This window comes from Halichoeres trimaculatus, unplaced genomic scaffold (assembly GCF_033239565.1).
Source record: "Halichoeres trimaculatus isolate MK-OKI-2021-1 unplaced genomic scaffold, fHalTri1.1 fHalTri1_scaffold_2, whole genome shotgun sequence".
In the NCBI taxonomy this organism is placed as follows: domain Eukaryota; kingdom Metazoa; phylum Chordata; class Actinopteri; order Labriformes; family Labridae; genus Halichoeres; species Halichoeres trimaculatus.
In genome coordinates, this window is record NW_027437180.1 from 7,756,866 (window position 1) to 7,779,392 (window position 22,527).

General features: G+C 40.7%; 1 protein-coding gene across 7 annotated transcripts in view; it reads left to right on the top strand.

Annotated features, from left to right (window-relative positions):
* The window catches only part of rims1b (regulating synaptic membrane exocytosis 1b), a 121,321-nt gene that overhangs the window by 80,212 nt on the left and 18,582 nt on the right, over window positions 1-22,527 (top strand). For 2 of the 7 annotated variants that reach the window (XM_074694239.1, XM_074694248.1), the window contains 10 exons: window positions 310-481; window positions 638-791; window positions 1,023-1,079; window positions 4,938-5,091; window positions 5,449-5,571; window positions 8,650-8,712; window positions 14,770-14,859; window positions 19,703-19,806; window positions 21,233-21,336; window positions 21,423-21,583. In XM_074694239.1, the coding sequence (XP_074550340.1) occupies window positions 310-481; window positions 638-791; window positions 1,023-1,079; window positions 4,938-5,091; window positions 5,449-5,571; window positions 8,650-8,712; window positions 14,770-14,859; window positions 19,703-19,806; window positions 21,233-21,336; window positions 21,423-21,583 (1,182 nt within the window). Of the gene's footprint in view, window positions 1-309; window positions 482-637; window positions 792-1,022; window positions 1,080-4,937; window positions 5,092-5,448; window positions 5,572-8,649; window positions 8,713-14,769; window positions 14,860-19,702; window positions 19,807-21,232; window positions 21,337-21,422; window positions 21,584-21,794; window positions 21,948-22,527 lie in introns of all 7 variants that reach the window. The other 5 variants (XM_074694291.1, XM_074694275.1, XM_074694266.1 and 2 more) reach the window with 5 other exon arrangements.

The following is a 22,527-nucleotide window of genomic DNA, read 5'->3' on the forward strand; positions in this document are numbered from 1 at the left end:
CATTAAGATGGCACAGGATTTAAACTCAGAAAAGGCTGACTAAGAGTGTCCTGGTTTCCAGTCTGACTGGGGCACACCATGAAGTTCTGGGATTGGATCCCAGCCGGGGCAGGATCTGTCTGTGTTGGATGTACAGATTTTGTGTTTGAGTAGTTTTCTATGGGCGCTTGAGAAAGCTGTTGTGTTGGATCCTGGTTAGAGCACTGAAGTTGTCTCAAATACTTTTTGATACTTGGGATGTGTTGAATGATAGAATTTCATAGATTAAATTTCGAGAACTGAGCTGAGTGTGTTGTGCTTCTGTTGTAGTGATAAGAGTAAACGGCGCACTAAAACAGTGAAGAAGAGCGCTGAGCCCAAATGGAACCAGACCTTCCTATATTCCCACGTACACCGGCGAGACTTCAGAGAACGAATGCTGGAGATTACTGTGTGGGACCAGCCCAGAGTCCAGGAGGAGGAGAGTGAATTCCTTGGAGAGGTAAGAGACCCATGGTCATATCCATTTACTCACTGTTACAATGGTCTCAACCCGAGAGGGACCTGTTTACTCCGTGGATCCTCATTGAATCAGCAGAGCTGCTTCTCTTTTGACCAACCCTCTGACTCTTCCACCTCCTCCTCTGTCCTCTCTTAGATCCTCATCGAGTTGGAAACAGCCTTGTTGGACGATATTCCTCACTGGTACAAACTCCAGACCCATGATGTGTCTTCTATACCTCTGCCCCAGCCCTCCCCGTACCTCCCACGCAGACATGTCCACGGAGACAGCCCGAGCAAGAAACTCCAGAGTATGTGTGGTTATCCTCTCTGCTGTTATTTTTTACCAGATGAACGTACTGTGTGTACAGTTTAATCCCTGTTTTGTTTAGCTACAGTGTGTACGACTGGCTGTGTGGTTGCTAACCTTTCCTCTTCTCAGCTTTCTCTCTTGTGTCTGACAGCAGAACCTCTCAACTTTATCCTGTCCTGTATGTGTGTGTGTGTGTCTGTGTCTGTTGTGTGTGTGTTTGTGTGTGCAGGGTCTCATCGCATCATTGATACAGAGTTTGATGATGGTTTGATGGTAGTGGATAAAGGTGGGTGGGGGGCATGGTTCCTGAGCATTACTTTGTATTAGCCTGTAGGCGTCCAGCACTGGATGAGAGAACTTCTTCTTTGCACTCTCCACTCACACTCTTTGAGCCTCCTTATGGCCCTATTTAGAAAGTAACTGCACTAAATTAGAATAAATAATCTTTGCTGTATCAGCAAAAGCAACACTACAAGACAGTGGTAATTCATCATAAAGCTGCTGGGCTGCACACTGTTGTAGTGCACAGCCTTTCAGTGGTGCAGTTCAGCAGTGTTGTGTAGTTCACTGAGGCTGCACTGAACGGTTTCTCTTCCTCTGCTGAGCTGTAGAAACACTTGAATACTGAGTGCATGGTAGACTGTAGAGCTACAGTTGCTCACTGCCATTCTCCTGCATGAGTCCTGCCCTCACTGAGAGGACACTCAACATGTACGGTAGAAGCAAATAGAATCACACAACTGCTTTGTTGTTGGACTGTTTCTGCTGTGGCTTAATCTCCTGTCAGATGATTGTTGACCTGGTGCAGATTTATGTATTAGTTTTAGCAAGTCATTCTTCTTGTGAAAAGCTAAATGTTGCGGTTTGCTATTTTAAATGGGGTTGATATATCCACAGTTTCTAAATATAAGATAAAACAATTTGCTTATCCATAATGCAAAGGGCCTGTATGCACATCCAGCCATTAGTGATGAAAAAAAACAGTTTGTACTAATGGTGAATGGTGAAAACAAAAAAATTGATTAGCGTGCATAAGCTAGGTTAATGCCCCTTCAGAGCATTACATTTAATGGCAGTAGACTCCAACATTACAGACGCCAATAGCAGGATTGCTGCACCTAAAGATGCGGACATCATACACTACCATTTAAGCTGAAATATGGGAAGAGAACAGATACATTTTAAACCCAGATAAGTTGAGTTTTGAAAAATGCTTGTAAACTAGTTACCTTTAAAAAAACTAAGTAATTAAAAAAGTTAATTTAGCTCAACATCTTAAGTAGTTAGGATTATTATGGAAAATCATTCTACTGAATGTCTTTAATCAAATAAACCTGATGCTTATTTGTTATAAATTAAAATATTAAGTCATGTTAAAAAATGTTGCATATCACTATAAAACATAAGTTGACCTTACTCAACACTGAAAGATGTGATATCAATAAATTTGCCTTATGAATTAAGTAAATGTAATAATTAAAAAATAGAGGAAGATCTGAAAAACTAAATTAAATAACATTTTAAAGTACAGCTGGGTCTCATATCCACAGCGTTCCCTCCTCACTCATGGTAAGAACAAAAATCAGCTCAAATATCATAAGTTTAGTAACCGTGAGTGAGGAGGGAAGGAAGTAGATATGAGACCCTGCTGTACGTTGAAATATTGTTCTTCTAAGTGCACAGGTTGTCTGAGCCCCACGACACTGACTGGTGGTCTGTGCTCCATGGCACTGACTGGTGGTCTGAGCCCCATGGCACTGACTGGTGGTCTGAGCCCCATGGCACTGACTGGTGGTCTGTGCTCCATGGCACTGACTGGTGGTCTGAGCCCCATGGCACTGACTGGTGGTCTGTGCTCCATGGCACTGACTGGTGGTCTGTGCTCCATGGCACTGACTGGTGGTCTGTGCTCCATGGCACGGGGTCTTGTACCTTTTGACTTTTGCAGTGTGTGCCTACTGGTTAATCTATTTATAAATGAAATGTTTGACTGGACTATCATGCTATTTAGGCCAATTTTAAAAATGTAAAAGGATATATCTATTTTTTCATGTAGACAGCCAGTCCACACCACGTAGAGCATAGACATCTGATCCATTCTGGGAAGCTCAGCCCTCTGGTTAAGTGTTAGCTCCATGTATTGTAGTCCTTTTGTTGTTTATCCTTCCATCTGCGGAAGTAGGGTCTTCACTGCTGTAAGCCTGGTTGCCTTGAGCATGCTCAGGTCCTACTTTGTATTTAGCTCATGAATATTCACATAGCCACATGGGGCGGGCTTTTAGCCTCCTCACTATCAGCTATACGGCGCCCTACGGTCAGTCTGCCACTAATACGTCAACTTCATCCTAATATCTTCTCAACTACCTCTTTAAAAAAATCCTCCCCTCATACAGCGTGTGCCATTACAGAAATCAGCCATTTGGACAGGAGACTTTCTTGTATCAGGCTGTAATTGATTTCTACTGTGGAAACAGCTTTTTTTTCTTTTCTTTTTTGGCTTGTTGTATCTGTGGTTTCCTGTACTTTCAGTGCCAGCCTTAAAGTGACACTTGACAAACTGCTGATTTTATCACTTTTGCATTGCCTCATATTTTCAGACCAGAGATTATCACTTGGTCATGACTAATTGTCCTGTTTGTGTAGTGTCTGGACGTGCATACAGGCCTGCCCTGCTCTCTAATGTTGCAAACTCTGCTGGACGCAAACAAATATGTTTACAGTGCTAGAATTTAAAATTGTGTAACTGGGCACATCTGAAAATATGTGGGATGAAATTTTTATGAAACTCAGTAAAACAGCTTGGTTTGCCTAAATTCAGCAACAAAGGAGATGAAATCCACTCAAGGGGACTTTGGTGTCAAATTTTTCCTGACAGATTGGCAAAAAAAAACAAAAAAACAAAAGCACAACTCTCAGGATGTGTTACAAAGATAAATCCTTTATTTTAGGAGTAATTCAAAAAGTGTCAACACAAAGTCACACTTAAAAGTAGAAACTAAAGATGAAAAAAAATCACCGCTGTGCCAGAAAAAAAACTAAATGAGCAAAGTTACAACTAAGAATTGGATGGAAAATCAAAGTCAAACTGGCAAAAACAAACTGGGCACAGAAACAAATTCCTTGTCACCTAAGAAAAAATCAAATATGGTCTAACTGATAGTAAATGTAAAGAAACAGTCAGAGAAGAAAGTCAGAGTTAATCATAGTTTATTACAGATAACAGGGTCTGAGGGTACATGCTGAAAAATGTATTTGTTACGTTTTGCTAACATCAGCAGAGCTGGCACCACCAGCCCTGGTCCTCTCTGCAGATTTTGGTCCACACATCTGTGGAGTCTTCATACAACTAATCCTAACTTTCACAAATAAAACACTGCCACTTCCACCACTGCTGTGGTACACAGTGTCATCTGTGTATGTTTACATCCTGGTTGTAGAGCATAATAACATATCAACAGTTGTCATTGACAGTGGCTACAGCCCCAGGAAGTGGGTGGTAGCTCTGCTATAGCTGAGACACAAGATATCACCAACATTCCAGCAATATTATCAGCTTGTTTCATTGATTGGAGTAAGAGTGGCAACACTGGATCGTTTAGTTCAAGCTGACAACCTCACCAGTTCTCTTTTTTTGGATGTGCTCTGACCCTGAAATTTAATGCCTATATTTCATTTAAATTTCCCGATGCTCTGTTTGCAGATTTAAACTAACTCACAGATCTCAGGTTTGACAGAGACATTGCAGAAACAGTCAGCTACTCAGGCTATCTAATGTGACCAGCTCACCTGTTTGCCAGCGGGTCACTTCCCTGTAAAACATCCAGCTGTGATGTTCTACAACCTGACAGAGAATGGCAACTGTAGTGGTAGACAGTGGCTCACAAGTGGTACACACAACTGGTGCATTCTTCTCAAAAGAAACACAACTAACGCCTGGATTTGTGTGTGCGTGTGTGTGTGTGCGTGTGTGTGTGTGTGTGTGTCTGTGTTTCTATGCGTGAATCCATGCTTGTGTGTGCGCTCTATCCATTAATCAACAAACATTCTTGCACAAATGTGTGTGTCTGGATGACTTTGTTTCTTTGCCTGTATGTGTGTGTGTGTGTGTGTGTGTCCTACTCGATGTGTGTGTTTGTGTCTGTAGATGCAGAGCGTAACTCCAGGGACAGAGAGCGGGGCAGTACTTTGGCTGTTCCTGAGCAGCAGCGGTCCATCCAGCACCGCTCCCGTTCAGTGTCACCTCACAGGGAGGACTCCTGCAGGGCTCGCTCTCGGCCTGCACATGTGCCCATGCAAAGGTCTGCATCACCTGACAGGGTTACCTTGATCTGTTTTTAGTGTGTTTGTATATTCTGCAACAGACCCAAACAGGGCCAGTAATGAGGAGCAAGCTTTATTGTACAGTTGTATCGATGTTAGATGTGTGGCTTGTTAGAATTCCCGCTCCCACTTATTTGCCAGATCACTATCAGGTTACAAACAGTCATTTTATTGCTACAAGCTTGACAGTGCTTTAAATATAAACATATATTATGTTATTAGCTTATTTTAGCCAGGAGATAAACTAAGAGTATGGTCTTTTTTATTATGAGAATGCACAAAGACATGTGTAAAAATGATATGTGTCAACTCATTCAGTGTTTCTCAATTGTCAGGAGTCTCGATGAGATCCACCAGAACCGCCACCACTCCCACTCACCCTCCCCCTCCCGCTACCACGACTCCCATCTGGAGCACCAACGCTCTGGTGACTCGGACTATGAGTACTCTGAGGACAGGTAACCTGATGCTGGGCTCTGTTGGGATCCTTACTGTGGGATTGAGTGAAGAGAATGTGTTTTGGTCACCTTTAAACTTCAAAATGATTTTTGTGCACCAATGAAACCGTGATGTTGTTTAGTTTTATTATATGAGCAAATTAGAGGGTCAATCTGGAAAGATTCAAAACCTGTTCAGATTGTACTGTGCCAAAGAAAAGCTGCAAAGTGTATGAATAGAGCTTAAAGGTGGGGTCTGTGATTCTGAGCAGAAATCATTGATGCCTGAACACAAACCACTCTCTTTGGTGGTCCTTTAAAAGCTCAAATCCCCTGAAACCATGAGTGAGCTTTGTTGAGAGAGACGTAGGGGTGGAATCACTGACTGTGTATAAGGATGGATGACAAGTCTCCAAGTACTACTGTTTCACAAAAGTGAGGCCAAGATATCATTAGGACAGTGCTGAAACATTGGTTATGTCAGCCAGAGTCATTGTAGTAGCTGCTTGTGGGCACTGATAATGTCCTTCAAATCATGGCAAAGATCTCGGAGAACAGTTTACCGTATTTTCCGCACCAAGGCGCACCTAAAAGCCTTCAGCTTTCTCAAAAGCCAACAGTGCGCCTTATAATCCGATGTGCCTTATATACGGATCTATATTGATTAATCATGGCTACTGTAGTCAGGGTGCGTCGTCGGAGTAACAGCGGTAAGCAGTAAGAACCTGTAAAGAGGAATTCTGCTAAGTGCTAACATTAGCTCACAAGCTGGCCTGGGCTTCTTCTCTTGTTTATTGTTAGAGCAATACAGCGCCCCCAAAGGTCTGGCATTTGAACTGATCTCTGGAAACGGCTTTTGTGGACGGCAGAAACGGCTTCGTCTTTACAGCACGCTTTTTTTGAAAACGGCACAGAAAATAGTTAGATAGGAAAATGTGCAGCTCCATGTGGATGTAGCCCGAGTTTGACTGACTTATTGACTGTTTTGTTGACATTCCCTTTAGCACAGCTCCATCTAGTGGATGCATAACGCAATCCCAGCCACTACTTTAGCTTCTATTCTATACGCCTTATAATGCGGTGCGCCCTATGTATGAAAACTGTTTTCAAATAGGCCATTCATTGAAGGTGCGCTCTATATTCCAAAGCGCCTTGTAGTGCGGAAAATACTGTACAACTGGACAGATTCTTGTGTTGGTGTGAAGAAATCACTCGCTGTAATAGAAAGCAAAATGTCTTCTCCCTGTTCCTCTTTAACTCTCCTCTAAAGAAAACATGTACGGGACGTTAACCTAACCAACTTCAGAATCTATTAATATAATGAAGAGTGAGGTTACATTAGCTCTGATTGGTAGATGACTGGCAGGACATAACCAGGATTCACTAACGTTACACATTACAGACATGTATTAGAGCACTGGGTTTTGAGTGGTGCTAAATAAAGCACGCTACTAAACTATGCTAGAAGCTGTGTTTGTGAAGTTTCCTTGGCAACATTTTACTTTAGGGGTCTGCAAATTTCATTACACTTAGGTAATAATTAGACAAAGGTTTGTCTTATTTGTTTGAAATTAACCCCAAAATTTCATGAGAAAAAAATAGAAATTAGGCAATTAAAAAATTACATAACTTACATAACTTCTGACCAGATTCTGTTTTACAGTGCGCCTGTAATCACAGTCTCTATCACAATCAGATAAGGCCAATTTCCAACCCCACTCTTGCTGAACATTACATCTGAAGCCTTCAGCTTTATCATGTAAAACATTATAGACCTAATCATAAAGGTTTATCATTTTACATGTGATCTCAATTCTGCATATCAACAAACTTGGTACTAAAGAACTTGGTGAAATTAAATAACAAATAGCTAACCATAAACTGCTTATTGGGAAATTATTCACTAAACATTTCAAATCAGAGGAAACAATGAACCTAACTTCTGTATCCAAGAACTAAGCAGCTATTTATCACCTGCTTCTCTGGAGATAGCAGAAACTTTGGGATACTTCTAAAAACATTTTGTAATTTAATTTAAAATGAATTATTTGCTAATCAACACTGTCTTACCTTGCAATTTGGAGTAAATTTCAAAGAAACTGGAAAAAAACAGTAAACCTACCAATTGTGACTTGCAACAATAAATTTGGACATTATTTTAATGAAGTTATGTGCCAATTTTAGAGAAAGAAGAAAAAACTTTGTCTAATTATTAGCTAAGTGTGATGAAATTTGCGGGCCTCCAAAGTAAAGTGTTACCAAAGAAAATTTGCTCTTCATTCATTTGTTTAAAACAAATTCATGCCTTGGCAAGAGTAATGTCTTAGAGTAGAATTGGGTGCAAGTGCTCATGGGAAATGGAGTCTTCATCCCAGAAAAACACATACACAAATATATCTTTCTGGAAAAATAAATCTGTTTATACAGTTTTGATTCATGTTTAGCTTCATGGCGTGGAACAGCAAGAGTCAAAGATCAGAGTGCTTTGGTCTACCTGTCACAGGAATCATGTCATTTCCTTTTAGCCTCTTCTTCTGTGTCCTGTATCAAAACGCCTTCACTAAAAACCAGGGTTTTTCCCCCTGTGGAGTCCAGCTCAGTTTAGCCACACTGTGCTGTGATTGGCTAGAAAATCCTGTGGGTCAAATATAGACCAATTAAAGAGAGAATAACCAATCACAGTGGGATGTACTCTTGTATTTAGGAATATAATTTCTTTTTTCAGGCTGTAAATAAACTGAATTAACTCGTACAGTGTGCCAGCAGTGATTTGATGCCTGAGAGTTGCAAACCCTGCCTTTAAGATGCTCTTATTTCTTTGAATTCATCAAGGTTAAATCTCTGCTTTTAGTATGTGTTAAATGTAATACTTCAAACTAATTCCTACTAATACTACTTACTAACTTGTCATTACAACGCACGTGGTTTGTAAAAGCGTTTTGTGCTGCTCAGTGCAGACTTAAGTGAAGTATCAGATCTATGATTTCCTGGTTTCTCTCATTCATAAATCCACTTTGCCTGTCTGAGTTGCCATCCTCTTCTGTTGTGTTTTTCTCGGGTCGTTTCTCATTTGTTCACCCATCGTCATGGCACTGACAGTGAGGTCCTGGAGATGCACAGGTCTATCCGAGGCGGGAGTGCCGAGTGCCTGCATACCAACAGGTAAAAATCAAAACGACAACGAGACAATGATGCTCATTCAGTTTTATTTCCGTGTAATCTGCCATTTTATCACCATTTCCATCCTCACTATTCTTTAACTGCTCCATCCTAACACTCTAAATGTTCATGTTTTCTATGCAAATGCAATGTGTTTTAACTCCCGAATGGGCTTTAGACAACGAGGAGTGTATGTCTGCTCTTTGCAGCTGCATGAGCACAAACTCAAAGAGTCAGTCTGAAGCTTGGTAGCTGTAGCAAACTCACACATTCATGTCTGACTATTGTCCCTATCACATCAGTTGTGTCATATGTACACACAAACACACACACTGATCACTGTGTGAGGGGATTAGTGACCTGCTCGGTGGCTGATCTCAAAGAAGGCAAAGCTTTTTTGATTAATTTCTCTTTTTTTTTTTTTAAACCTATTTTGCATTTGATGTTTTCACTCACAGCGGTTGTGTTTTGTTTTTGTGTTTTTCATTTTTTTGTTCCTTTACTTGCTTTGCGTGCATGACCTCCATCCATACAAGCAGAGGCATAGGTAGATACAGCAACACACTCCCCCCAAAAATGCCTCTGTTAGTTAACGGTATCCATAAAGACATTTACAGGTAAGCCTTGAGGAAGTGTTGTGTATCCCTCTCTGTGACTGTTCAGCTTTTCCAGACTCATTTGTGAAGTTGGTTGGGTCATCCAGTTGCTTCAGTGTCCTGGTTTCCTCAGTCCGCTGTGCCACTTGTGCTTGCTTTGGTGGAAGTGAGCTGCTTTGTCATGGTGCTGCTTGGGCTAACTATGTGGTTTGTGCTGCCTTTCCCTCTGTACTGTGCGATCCTTTAAAGTCCATTAACTTTAAATCATCACTCCACATCACTGCTGATGGTGTAGCCTAGCACCTCTTTAAAGTGTGGCTGAGAAGGCTTTGAGTTAGCTTTAAGATGGGTTACTGTTTCAGCACACATAGACTTTGCATGAGAAAGAAATAGATATACCAGAAGAGAAAAACAACTCAGGAGATGATGAGCTTTTACATTAACCAATCTTGACTAAACCCACAAGAGGCATCAATTGACACTTTGTTCACTTTTTAAGTTGACCAACCCCTTTTTTTGAGATATTTCACTCAGGCTGCTGTTTTACTGGATATATTTTTTTCTACTAATAAGCTTCTTGGTAGTACAAGATGAGAACAGGAAAGTTGTTGAGGTCAAAGGAGCTGCTCTAGTTGAAATGTTAATGGTTTTAAAACTTCAGTGTTACTTTATAATTCCATTGAAAAATGTACATTGTGCCTTTTTTACTGTCCCTTAGGTACCCCTTGTAGAAAGCTGTATGTGATTTACAGCTCAGAATATCCCTATTTTTTCTAGAAAGCCCTGATTTCAGCCTTTGTCTGAAACACTTTTTTTCAGCTACTGTCTCTTTAAGTCTTCTCTTTCCACAAACCCCCTTCCTTCTGATTGGCCAGCCTTCTAGAGGCCTGTTGTGGGCAGAGCAATAGGTAAACCTTGGTGTTTTGGCCTGCCCCTTACATGAACAAGTAGGCTGATCTTTAAGTGATGACCTCATGATGTCAGCAAGTCACATGATGATCTGGTGCTATTTTCAGAGCAGAGCTTTTGTTTAAGACAGATTCAGGGATTTCTACAACATATGTATTTGTAGCAGTTTGATAATCTGCACACATTTAGTATGAACATCCAACATTGTTACTTTATATCTGTGTGTAAAACATGGGACAACAGAATACTCCTCTTTAAGCTTCCTAAGGACTGGCTCATGTTAGGAAGCTTTTCAGAAAAATCATATTGGGACCCTGGAACAGTATGCCATTTCTTTCCTGTGTATATTTTCCAGCTGAAAAGGCTAGACTGGAAATTTTTGAGAAAAAAAAATTGAAAAGGTTTTCACTCTAATTTCAGTCAAGAATTAAACACTTAAACACAAAATAGCCTTATTTGAAATGGAACATCCTGCCCACAATATGTATCTGAAGGGCCTAGGGCAAAAGGATTTATTCTGGTCTACTCTTATCTAGTATATCATAGTCTTTTCTAGTCCAGCCAGTAGGGATGGGTACCCAATCAGGTACTTTTATAGGTACCGACCAAATTCTGTCAAAAGTACCAGGTACCGATTCAGGTAACATCAAAAGGCACCATGTTTAGGTACCTAAATGCATCCTTGTGACTGTGATGGAGTGGAAGGGTAGGTGATTTTCCATGCTGGACATGAGCACAGCATTGCAAGGTTATATATTGAAGAGGAAATGTGTCAAATTGAAAAAGGAAGTGTACTTTATTATTAAAAAAAATAATATTTTTACCACATAAACACAAAAAAGTACAGAAAATTGGTACCGCTGAGTACCGGTACCGATTGCCAGGTACCGGGCATCGGTACCATATCGTTTCAAATGTGAAAGGTACCCATCCCTACCCAGCCAGTGTATTCTAGTATTTATCCTTGTCTAGTTTATTCTGGTCTAGTAAAGTCTGTTCTAGTCTATTCTGGTCTATTCTAGCCTTGTCTGGTCTATTGTAGTATAACTAGGGATGGGTACCTTTCATTATGAAACTACATGGTACCAATGCCTGGTACCTGGCAATCGGTACAAAAACGGTAAAAATTATATTCTATTATTAATCAAATTGATAATTTTTTCCACATAAACACAAAAAAGTACTGAAAATTGGTAATGTTGAGTACCTGGCAATCAGTACCGGTACTCAATAGTACCAATTTTTGGTACTTTTTTGTTTTTATGTGGTAAAAAATATCAATATGTTTAATTATAGAATATAGTTTTTTTCAATTTATCATATTTATTCTTCAACATATAACCTTGTAATGCTGTGTTCATGTCCAGTATGGAAAATTTCCTACTCTTCCACTCCCTCACAGTCACAAGGATACATTTAGGTACCTGAACATGCTACCTTTTGATTTTACATGATTTGGTACCTGGTACTTTTGACAGAATTCGGTTGGTACCTATAGAAGTACCTGATTCGGTACCCATCCCTAAGTATAACGTCAAGAAATGTCAGCTCCTCAACAATCTCTTGCTTGCATTGCTGTTGATAAATACCAAGATCTTCAGATTTTGTTCATGTCCACTGAGATGAGGGTTCAGTGAGACAGAGCAGAGTTGGAAATGAGGAGTAGGGAGTGGGTTTTTACATGTGGCTGAGAACCTTTGGTGGGACTCAAACTAGGGTCACAGCTCCAAGAACTATAGCTTCTGTTCAAGGGGAAATTTAGTTAATGGACCGAAATCAGCCCCCCCCCCCCCATCACACTGAGGTTTGTTTAAAGGATGGTAAATATATGTCTCAATGGACTAAGCCTCTTTAACAAAAAGCCCACCTACCCAAAAAATAAATGGTTGTTGACACTGTTGGATTGTTGAATCACTTAGTATCTTCTGATCTCTCACTGGTGACATTGGATATGATTGCATACAATATCCCTCATTCATTGAAGTGAGCAACACATGATCACAGTACCATTGGGTCTAAATTTCATTTAATTTGGTCACTCTTTGTTTGCAGCTCTTTGTACATATGAGTTTGACCAACTTTTAGCAGCAATGTTTTGACTTTTATTGATTCAAAATCCTGCACTTAGAATTTTCAATGTGCCTCTATCATGACACAATCTACAATCATAGCGATGTTGTAAAGGAACAACTGGAAACCAGTCTGACATTCTTGGCATGGCTTGGAATGGTCAGATTGAGTAAAGGATAAAAAAGTGATATTATACATCAATGGGCTACAACAAATGAGAACTGTTTTCTTAAGATATTGAGTCGAATAAAACACATAAATACATATTTTTATAGAAAGCACATTATCACTTCATCCCTACAGCTTCATCCGTCTCTCTGTTCTGCTTTAATCCTCCTCGTGTCTCTCCTTTACATATGACAGATGTTTAGTAACTTGGTTTTCTCGACACGTGCTTCCTGGATGGTTTCACATCTGTGCATTGTGTTATGTAATCAACGTTACATATCCTCAGCCCCTGTACAGTATCTGTAAGGGGTCAATCCACAGGGAGGGTAGAAAGAGCCATCACTTCTCTTATATAATGAACTTTTCACTCTGAGATCACAGACAGGTTGAGGTTTATCTGTATGAGCTCCATCATCTGACAGAGTTAATGTTGCTTTTGTTCGTCTCCTGTTCCTCTGCATGCTTCGCGTCATCCTGCTGTTTCTGTCCCCTGTCATATGTTTTTTTTTTTTTCTGTCAGCTGCATGTGTCCTTATTGTTTTACTTTGCCTTCTCTCACACACATCCATCTGTATGGGCGGGGTCTGCTGGACAGCTCCACCCTCCCTGCATGCCTAAAGAACAAGCCGCCCCCCAGGCAGGAAGGGGGCGGCACCATGCCTCGTAGCATCCTCACACACCGAGTGCTCAGGTTCACTGATGAGGTCACAGTTAGGTAAGAGCACAACATGCTGTGTCTCCTCCCCCGTCCTCCCCCATCAACCCTTCACCAACAACCTTTTCCTCCCTGATGTGTGGTGACAAACATTGAGGAGGCTTACATGAGCACTGGATTACAAAGTCAGAGTATGGCTCAAAAAAGGAAAATCTGAGACAATGTGTTGAAGTATTCAGAATAATTATTGGAAATTTATGTTAAATTTTTTATCAGCTAATTTATTTGTTATTCTTTTTATTCAGGCTCAAAATGTAAATTTAAAATAATAATAATAATAATAATAATAATTATTATTATTATTATTATTAGTAGTAGTAGTAGTATTTATCATTATTTATTTATTATTACATTGGAATTAGGATATTTATTGAATAATTTATTTATTATTTTTCCTTAAACTCTGAAAAAATAAGCAAACGTTGATTTTACTTGTGTAAAATCTTTTTCAAAAAGTTCCTTTAAAATTGTTTTTGTTTTATTTTCATTTTTTAAAAATAATAATAATAATAAAAATGATAATAATAATATTAGAGACAATAATTTTTGTTTTTATTATTATTTTTTATTATTTTTATTATTATTATCATTATTATTATTATTATTATTAATATTATTCACCAGTAGGAGTTGTGGTTTTATCAATCTAAAGGCTCTGGGCAGGGCTCCATGACCAAAGGATTTAAATCGCTGCAAATAAAGTATTCCAAAAATAGTTAAACTAAAATTGTCAATTTTATACTAAATTTAATAAATTGAAACATAAAAAAAAATTAACCAGATTTGATGGAAATAATAAAAAATGCAATGCATTTTATTATTATAATTATTTTTATTTTTTTTTACAATTTTTGAATTTCCATCATCCTTTTTTATTAGTATTTGGCTTTTGATTTCAAGAAGATGTTTTTTTGTACTTTATTGTGATGTTTTCTCACATCATTACCGTATATTTTTTAGGACCAGCCATTGTTTTCCTCCTCTGTCCATGATCCCAGCCCGCTCCTGGAGCTACGCTGGCAGAGCTTTACACAGACACTGAACCCTAAGCCCTCGTCGTTGTTGTTGTTGTTGTCCTGAAAACATTAAGTGCTGTGTCATGCGATGGCGCAGAGCCAACCATCTGTTGAAAGTAACTGTTGTCACAGAGCTGCATGACGTGACAAACATGCAGCTGTGAGCGAACACCCGCTTCTCCTCTCCTCTCCTCGCCCTCCCTCCTCAGTTATTCAGCCCCTTGCTCGCTGGCTCACGAGCAGCCCCCCACTCTCACTTAGACCTGGTTCCCATGGTAACCCACCAACCTCCCATCTGAGTGGTCTCACGGCCGCGAGGAATGACTGCCTATGATAAATGGAGATGGAGAATCAGAGCCATTACATGTAACTGCACTGTCTGATGCGCTTTCTTACTCTTTCTCCTTCTCTCCTTTCCTAACTCTTTCTCACCATCCTCCTCTTCTCCTCTTTTGTTTTCCTCCTACCCATCATCTTTTATTCTCCATCTCTTCTCCTCATGCCTGGATCCTCTGTCTTTGTACATCTTGTCTCCATCTCTCCCCCTCTCTCTGTCTGTCTCTGCTGCCATGCTGTGGCAACGCAGCGACCTGCAGCCGTCGTTGGACAGAGTGAGGAGTGCCAGCACCACCTGTCTCAGACCCGACAACAACTTTCACCCCTCTGACAGAGACAGGTATAAAGCAACACATTTTAATGCATTTTTTCATGGTGCTGCTACTTAAATGAAGAATCACACAGAAACATCATCTCTGAACTCTGTCCTTGCCGTTAAACCAGTGTGTTTGTTTTCGGGACTTGCATGTTAAAATCATCCCACTTTTTTTTTACATTGTCTCATGTAAGGCTCCCAAACTTGAATGAATTTCCCATTCAACAGTTTTAAAGGTCAAATATTTATCAATATAAAAGGAAAAATAAAGCTTGCTGTGTTTGGCAGCTGTGTTAAGCAGAGGCAATCAAAATACTGAGTGTAAGGGTTAAAAAGTCAAAACAGTCTGACTGTAAACATACAGCTTAAACTTGGACTTTTAAGAAACAGGCTTTAATTTTGTGAAAATGACCAAGAATCAGCTGCTCTTACAGACATATTTATTGACTGTGAAAGTAACGTCTGAATGCTCTGTTTGTGAACTATTTCTTCTAGTGATTTCAGTAAAAATCAGCCTCTAAATGCTGTTGAACATCCTTGTTTCATTATCGCAGACTGATGAAATCGAACCTCACCTGTCCCTCAGGTGTCTCTTGTTACCAGATGACCAGTGGTCAGTTTTCTGCAGTGTTATGTGCTGTGTAAACATCAGCAAACTCTGCTTCTGACCAAGGAAAATGTTTTTCATCAGGGGGCGACACGGGGAAAATATGCAGTTTTTTTAATGGCAGAATGAGGATCTGGATTTTATAACATTTTTAGCCCAAAATATTTTTTATTTTGCATAATGAAGAGTTTTTTGCTCAAATTTTATCTCATCTGCTCCATTTCATAACTTAAATCTAGTCTTGTGTCCTCTACTTTGTTTTTTGAACTCTCACATGCTCACACCATCATAAATCCATTTATTTGAAGACATTAGATGTCAGAGTTGTTGAGTTTCTGCAGAATGTGCAGAGCGTCAGCTTTAGACAAGTAGCCTATGCACCGTTCAAATGTAACTTAAACCCTGTTTCAACCAAGTGGTTCAGTTCGGCTTGTCTCAGCACGGCACACATTTTACGGCGTTTCCACCGACTAATCCCAGATAACTGAGATGAGTTGTTCCACTTTTTGGGACCCTTCTGTAGGGGTGTCAGACTAAACTGGTCTGATCCCAGAAGGTGGAGCCTACAACACTTACAGTCTGTTGATTGGTTTAAGAGTATTGTCACTTACTGCGCGACAGCAACTGCATTTCTCCTGGCGGCTCACAGTCTTCTCTGAAACAAAACTTGATTGTTCTTGTAGCAAAGAGCCACATGCCAATCACAAAAAGAACAAATTGATGGATGTCTTCCATCTATGCTTTTTGTTTCCTGTGTCACATTTTTCTTCTTTGTTGGATTTATTAGCGGGGTACACCGTGTCACGCTATCATGTAACTTATGTGGCTATCGACACCCAGCTTAAACACCACCTACTACCAAGAGGCATGGGTGGCTGTGAAAACGCAAACAGGACCAGGCTTAACCGTGCTAACCTGTACCAAACCGTACTGATCTGAACTGGACTTCTTGGTGGAGATGGGGCTTGTGTGAGACGTTACTAGATGTACTTTGGTTTAGTTTGTGACCTTGACAGAAACTGTAAATTTAATTCATATAAATCAGAACAGGATTTATTGCATTGCTGTAAGTAAAACACTGTAAGATAAGGGGCCTGACTTTGTTTGATAAGATAAGGGATGTTTCAAAGCCAAGGGTCTGCAGCTCAGTGCTAACATTAGCAGAGCTACTACCAAAAACTTTCAACCACCCACTCAGATTTAAGTCTACAAGCTTGTTCAGATTAAGTGTTGCTCAGGATTAGTGGATGTTTGAGTGGTCATTACCCATCCTTTGTTTTTGCTGTTGCAAGAGACGTAGTACACTTTGGTCAGGTCGCCAGCCTATCACAAGGCTAACATACAGAGACAGATGACGATTCACATGTGCACTTTGGGCATTGTAGAGGTACTAATGTGACCCGTTGAGCATGTTTTTGGACTGTGGGAGGAAGCCGGAGTATCTAGAGGGAATCCACGTATGCACAGGAGGGAACAAATCAAATCAGAAACCTTCAGAAACACGGAGCCCCAAACTCCACTTTTTGTCCTTTTTGTGAAACAAAGTACTGGCTTTATGTGTGCTAATTTACAGCTGGGTAGCATCATAGCTTGTGTATGAAATAAAAACACATGCCCCTGTGATATAAAAAGTGCTAACACTGAGCACCACTGCTGCCTGACTTAATGTTGGACCTATACCTGTTCATTTCTGTTGTTTGCTACTTTAGTTAGCGAGTCGATGATGCTGGCTTGTTTGGCTACAAGGGGCATTATGATTTTCATCTGTTTGCTTTCCGTAACAAGTCATGATTAGCTGTAGCCAGATTTATCTGACTGAGTTAGCCCTGCATGGTCTACAGTAGAGGAGAGTCGAATTATCCAACTTTTTAACACCAAGCTGAACTGTATCTCTGCGCTTTTACACCATCATTTTGATGAGGACAGTGGACAAAGCAGGAGACTGGGAGGGAGGGTGTGAGGATGATATGAGGCAAGGGGCCTTGGCCTGAAAATCAAACTGGGCTGCCTGCTGTAGGTGGATGTGATTTAACCACTTGGTCAAGCCTGCAACCTATTTTCCAATTTCTAACAGCAGCAGTCTTATTTGCTCGGAGTGACAGCCCAGGTTTTGGGTTGCTGTCTTCAATAACTTTAAAGGATAAGTTCGGTTTATACAGCTTTTACATTGTTTATAGAATGAAGTAGAACAAAATACTCACCCAGAAGGTTTTCCTGATCCAAGCAGTGCTGATCCATAGACAGTGCCGCTCCTAAAATTGCATTTATCGTCCAAAAACTCATGTTTTTCACCAATATTCCATCATGGTCCGCTCCGGGTTAGTCCTCTGCAGCAGTTAGTCCAGGTGCATGCGCAGTACTTTCTGGAGAGCTGACTCCACTTTCTCCTTTCTTTGAGGGGCAAGCGTAAACAAAGTATTTGTCAGTTCAGAGGTCATTACAGCCACACAGCGCTGTCTGGAGTGACACAGTCTGCAGCAGAGGACTAACCCGGATGATGGAATATGAGTGAAAAACATGAGTTTTTGGATGATAAATGCAGTTTTAGGAGCAGTGCTGTCTATGCTCCGATGGATCCCATTATAGGGACGTCCGCTGCACGATTTTGGATCTAAATATCTCCCGAAGCACTGCTTGGATCAGGAAAGCCTTCTGGGTGAGTACTTTGTTCTGCTTCATTCTATAAACAATGTAAAAGCTGTATAAACCGAACTTATCCTTTAACAGCTGGATAAGTTGTAACAAGCAGCCCCCTTCTCCCAAGAGTTCTTTAAATGAGCAAACTTTTTGTGCTAGGGGGCTACACTGTTATTTTGACATGAAATGCTACATTTTGAGCCTTCACTGTCCCTCTTCTCACTAACATCCTCTTCTGGTGTCCCTATCTATGGATGCTCCTCCTCCCCACTTCCTGCCTCTCTAGGTGCTCCATCTCTTTGCCCCACAAGACTCCCCCAAGTCCCAGGATCTTAGTAGAACATGTGGCCCCTGAGGAAGACAGGTATACCAGGCCTGCCTCAGCTCCTGTCGCCCCTCACTGCTCTGCTTTCCTGCTTTTAGCTCTGAAACCTTTCCTGCGGTGTAGAGCTTGTCCTGTAGACTAGTCTGGGGCGCTGCTCAGATCCTGTGATCAGCAGTCTTCTCCCCTGTCCCTGTAAATCCCTGTGTGGTCTAATGTTGTGTAATTTCTCCTTCATCGGGCTGCACCTGCTCTTTCTGCTCTCAATTTTTCAACCTCTGTGGCTTCATGCGCTTCCTCTTCTTTAGAAGTGTTACTGATGGAAAAGAATGTGTAGATCTGAGATGTGTTGCTCTTAAAAACCACAAAAACCAAAGTCTTGGTTTGAGTCTCTTACATTACGTCACACCAGTCAGTTTCTGTTTTTTTTTCTTTATTTCTGGGTCGTCACTCTCCATCTCGTGTTGGTTTCTTCTTTTCTCTTGGTTGTTGTTTGTGGAAACAGGCAGTGTAGCAATTCACCAAGCCCAAACTGTCACAGGAGCAGCAGAAAAAGTCTGGAGGGAGACAGGTGAGCTCATTCATTCATCCATGTATTTACTTTGATTCATCCCTTCACTCTCTTTACTTAATCTGCTGTTCATACTGTGAGTTCTCCTTTGGAGGGTAGCAGGAGGTTGATGAGGGACTGTTGAGGCTAGAAAAGTTATGTTTCCTGTGATTTTATTTTGGCAGCTTTAGCTGTACCTGGATGTTGACATCAAATCAAAAAGTCTCAAATTTTTATGCCCACAAAAAAACTTTTTTTGTGGGCAATATTTGATCTCTGTGCATTTATCAGGGCTTTGTTTTTAATTTCTTTTATTTGTTGATGGCAGTCGTATCCAGCCCACCTCTATCCTGAGGGGCAGTAGGGGGAGAGGGGGCCCCCTGAGGCCCTTTGGGCAGACGGCCCTGGCCGGGTCCTGCCCAAACTCACCACGACTAGACAGGTGCATGCTTCAGCCAGAACCAAGCCTCTCTGTCAATTAGTGTGTGTGTGTGTGTGTGTTAAATTCATGTCATAGGTGTGTTATCATGATGAAATAGGAACGTGCTGTGGACTCTGGTGCCCTCCCTTCTTTCTCAATCTGTGTCTTAGAAAAAGAACTGACCTCTCCTGACCTTTGACCTCTACCAGTATTGTGTCCCTGTGACTCAGTTTTGGGCTCTACCTTTTGTTTGAGATGAAATCAGCTGTGAAAACGTGTTTTTGTGTCTTCTCCTCCCTCTCTTTGTGCCTCTGTCTTCCTGTTGTTCAGAGGACACCCTCATGGCAGCCCCTCTCCGACGGGGACTCCCTCATCAGGTCGCAGGGGCAGACAGCTGCCTCAGCTCCCTGCAAAAAGCAGCAGCATAGAGCAAGGTAAGAGTTACTCAGGGATTACTTTCATATATTGTGAGACCACAGAGGAAAGACTGTGAGTTTTAAGGCTTCGATGTACAAAGATCCCATTTCTCAATCGTTTGTTATTTTCTAGGCCCAAAGCAACCAAATATTTACAAGGTGGCACAAATGTTTCCTTTCTCCTTGATATTTTTTTATTTTTAATATTTTTTTTTACACTTTATCTATTCTCTATGCAATTCTATTAGTTTTTATTCTGAATGTTTACTATTTTATACTTATGTTAGTGGTAACACGGTGAGCCCTTGAGCATCACAATTCCACTCCTCTGCATGTGTCACACACATATTGCAATTCTGACACTAAAACTGTACATTGTACCTTGTACTGGTAAACAGGGCCACAAGTTACACAGTGAAGACTCAAAGCCAGCAATTCAGAGCATACATTTTTAGAAATACTTGACTCTAAACCAAAAAAGAAAGTTACGGCTTATGTGCTACTGAGTACTCATAGATCACTCACTCACTCACCCTTTTCAGACATTTAAAATGCAGATTTAATATGCGTCTATACTTTTTAAACCTTTGAAACCAAAAAGATGACTTCATGACTGTTCTTACTTTTCACAGTTCTGTTAAATAAGTAAAAGCTGAAGACTTGTGTTAGCTAATATCATAATAATTTTATGTAAGTCACTAAGAAAAGAACACTTAATATATAAGCTCAGATTTAATTTTTAAACACATAACCTAGTTAGATGTAATGTAATGTAATGTGATGCAGACATGGTCATCAGTAACAAGTTTAGCCTCATTCATTAAAAACTAGTAAGCTTTGAATCAGAATAATTTGACTAATCAAGCACAACAAAATGGATTAGAAGCTTTTATTTTTCTAGAAAACAAAGAGACAACTATCGTGCTGAGAAAATAAAACTTGAAAACATTCAACTGCAGCTTGTAGCACCCAGTTTCTGAACCCTTTTCATATCTCCTTACCCAAGGAGTATATTAAATATTTCAGTTTGCTTGTTCAAGCTGACAAAGCTGTGAGACATGTGGGGTTTCATGTACAAGGAAACTTGTTTATCAGTAGCTCATGAGTGCCTCTTTGTTTCATCTTAACAGAAATATACAGTGGTGGCTAAGATGGTTACAACACTTGACATTTTATAAAGATTTCTCACTCATAAACAATTAAAATATAATGTATATAAAATATGATTCTGGCTACCACTGTATATTTTTACTTCAGTTGGTGAGAAAATGTGTTTCTGACCCTCCCAGCATCCTTGTTCAATAAGTGAGCATCATGCTCCATCTAGTGTCAGAAACCAGATCCTACACCCCCCTTTTGGTCTTTCTACTTGAAACACATCACAACTATCTGTCACTGTATGTTTTTAAATGCTGCATTGTTTGTGGGTCTCTTTTTTCATTAGCACTTGCAGTCGACGGGCGAGCCCGACAGCTGCCGATGAAAGTACATTCCAACCGGCCTTCAGCCTCCCACGACCCTGAGACGGACCTCAAGACCAAACGGGAGGTCAGCACCCATGTCCAGGAGTCACACTTCAGATCCCCCCTCTTACTCCTACACTTAACTAATAAACCACTTTTCTCTGTCCAAAGATGTACGCAGAGCAGCGGCGTAGCAGCGACAACATGTCAGCCAGATCAACAGATAGTGACAGGAGCGATATGTCGGCCATCTCCCGTGCCAGCAGTGCCTCCCGCCTCAGTAGCACCAGCTACATTTCTATCCAATCAGAACGTCCAGGGGGACGGCTGAGGTCAGTCTTGTTCGGCTGTTGGTCATGTGTTTGGTTTGGTGTTTTGAGTGCTTTTGATGGAGGTGGACGTTTTTTAATGTGCATGCTAACTACTTTGTGCTCTTCTGTTTTATTTCTGCATGCTACCTGCTGCACGTCTGTCTCTGCATGCCCTGCCTCTTCTTATTCACACACGTTCTTTTAAAAACAAATCAAAACACACTGGACTCAGATCTAAGTCGTTAGAGGAGGAGAAGAAAGACAGGAGGATCTCTTGGGGGGTGAATGGAGAGGAGGAAAGGAGGAGGGCAGCGGGAAAAAGACGTTTCTCTGCAGAGTTGAAGCGCAGGAGACACACTGTAGCTGGAGACACGAGGGATTCCAGGTAAAGATCAATACACCCCAAACGGTAAAATCACTGATGACGACAGACCATCCATCTTCTCGCTACACAGCCAAGATAGAAAATCCCCAAGTCCCCGACCGTTTAAGACAACAGCACTCTGCAGAAAACTTTTAATGGTAGCAGTTATGGACTGGCACTTAATGATCTCTGAAGGGAAGTTAGTTTCTTTTTGTTTGATCCCTCCAAAGGGGGGTCAGAGGTCAGATCAGGAGACCCTTAAACTGGAATCTTCCAGCTGGATGTTTCCCATCTGTTTTTTAAAATCTACTTAATAATATTGAGTCTGTGGTCGAAAGTGTAGTGACATGTAAACACCTCTTCAACCTGGACGTGTAAACTACTCATTCCTACCTGTATCTGTAAAAAGGTTAGGGTATTTAAGAGAGAGTGAAAATGCTAATCTATTCCAAGTTTAAGAACATTTTCCTGTCCGTATGTTTTCCAAATTTGCCTCTTTGATAGTTTTACTAGCTTACTTTTGGAGTCTGTTAATGTGAAGATGTGATGTTATGGAAGAGATGGTTTCATAAAGGGGTGAAGTCATAGTCCAGGTGAACAT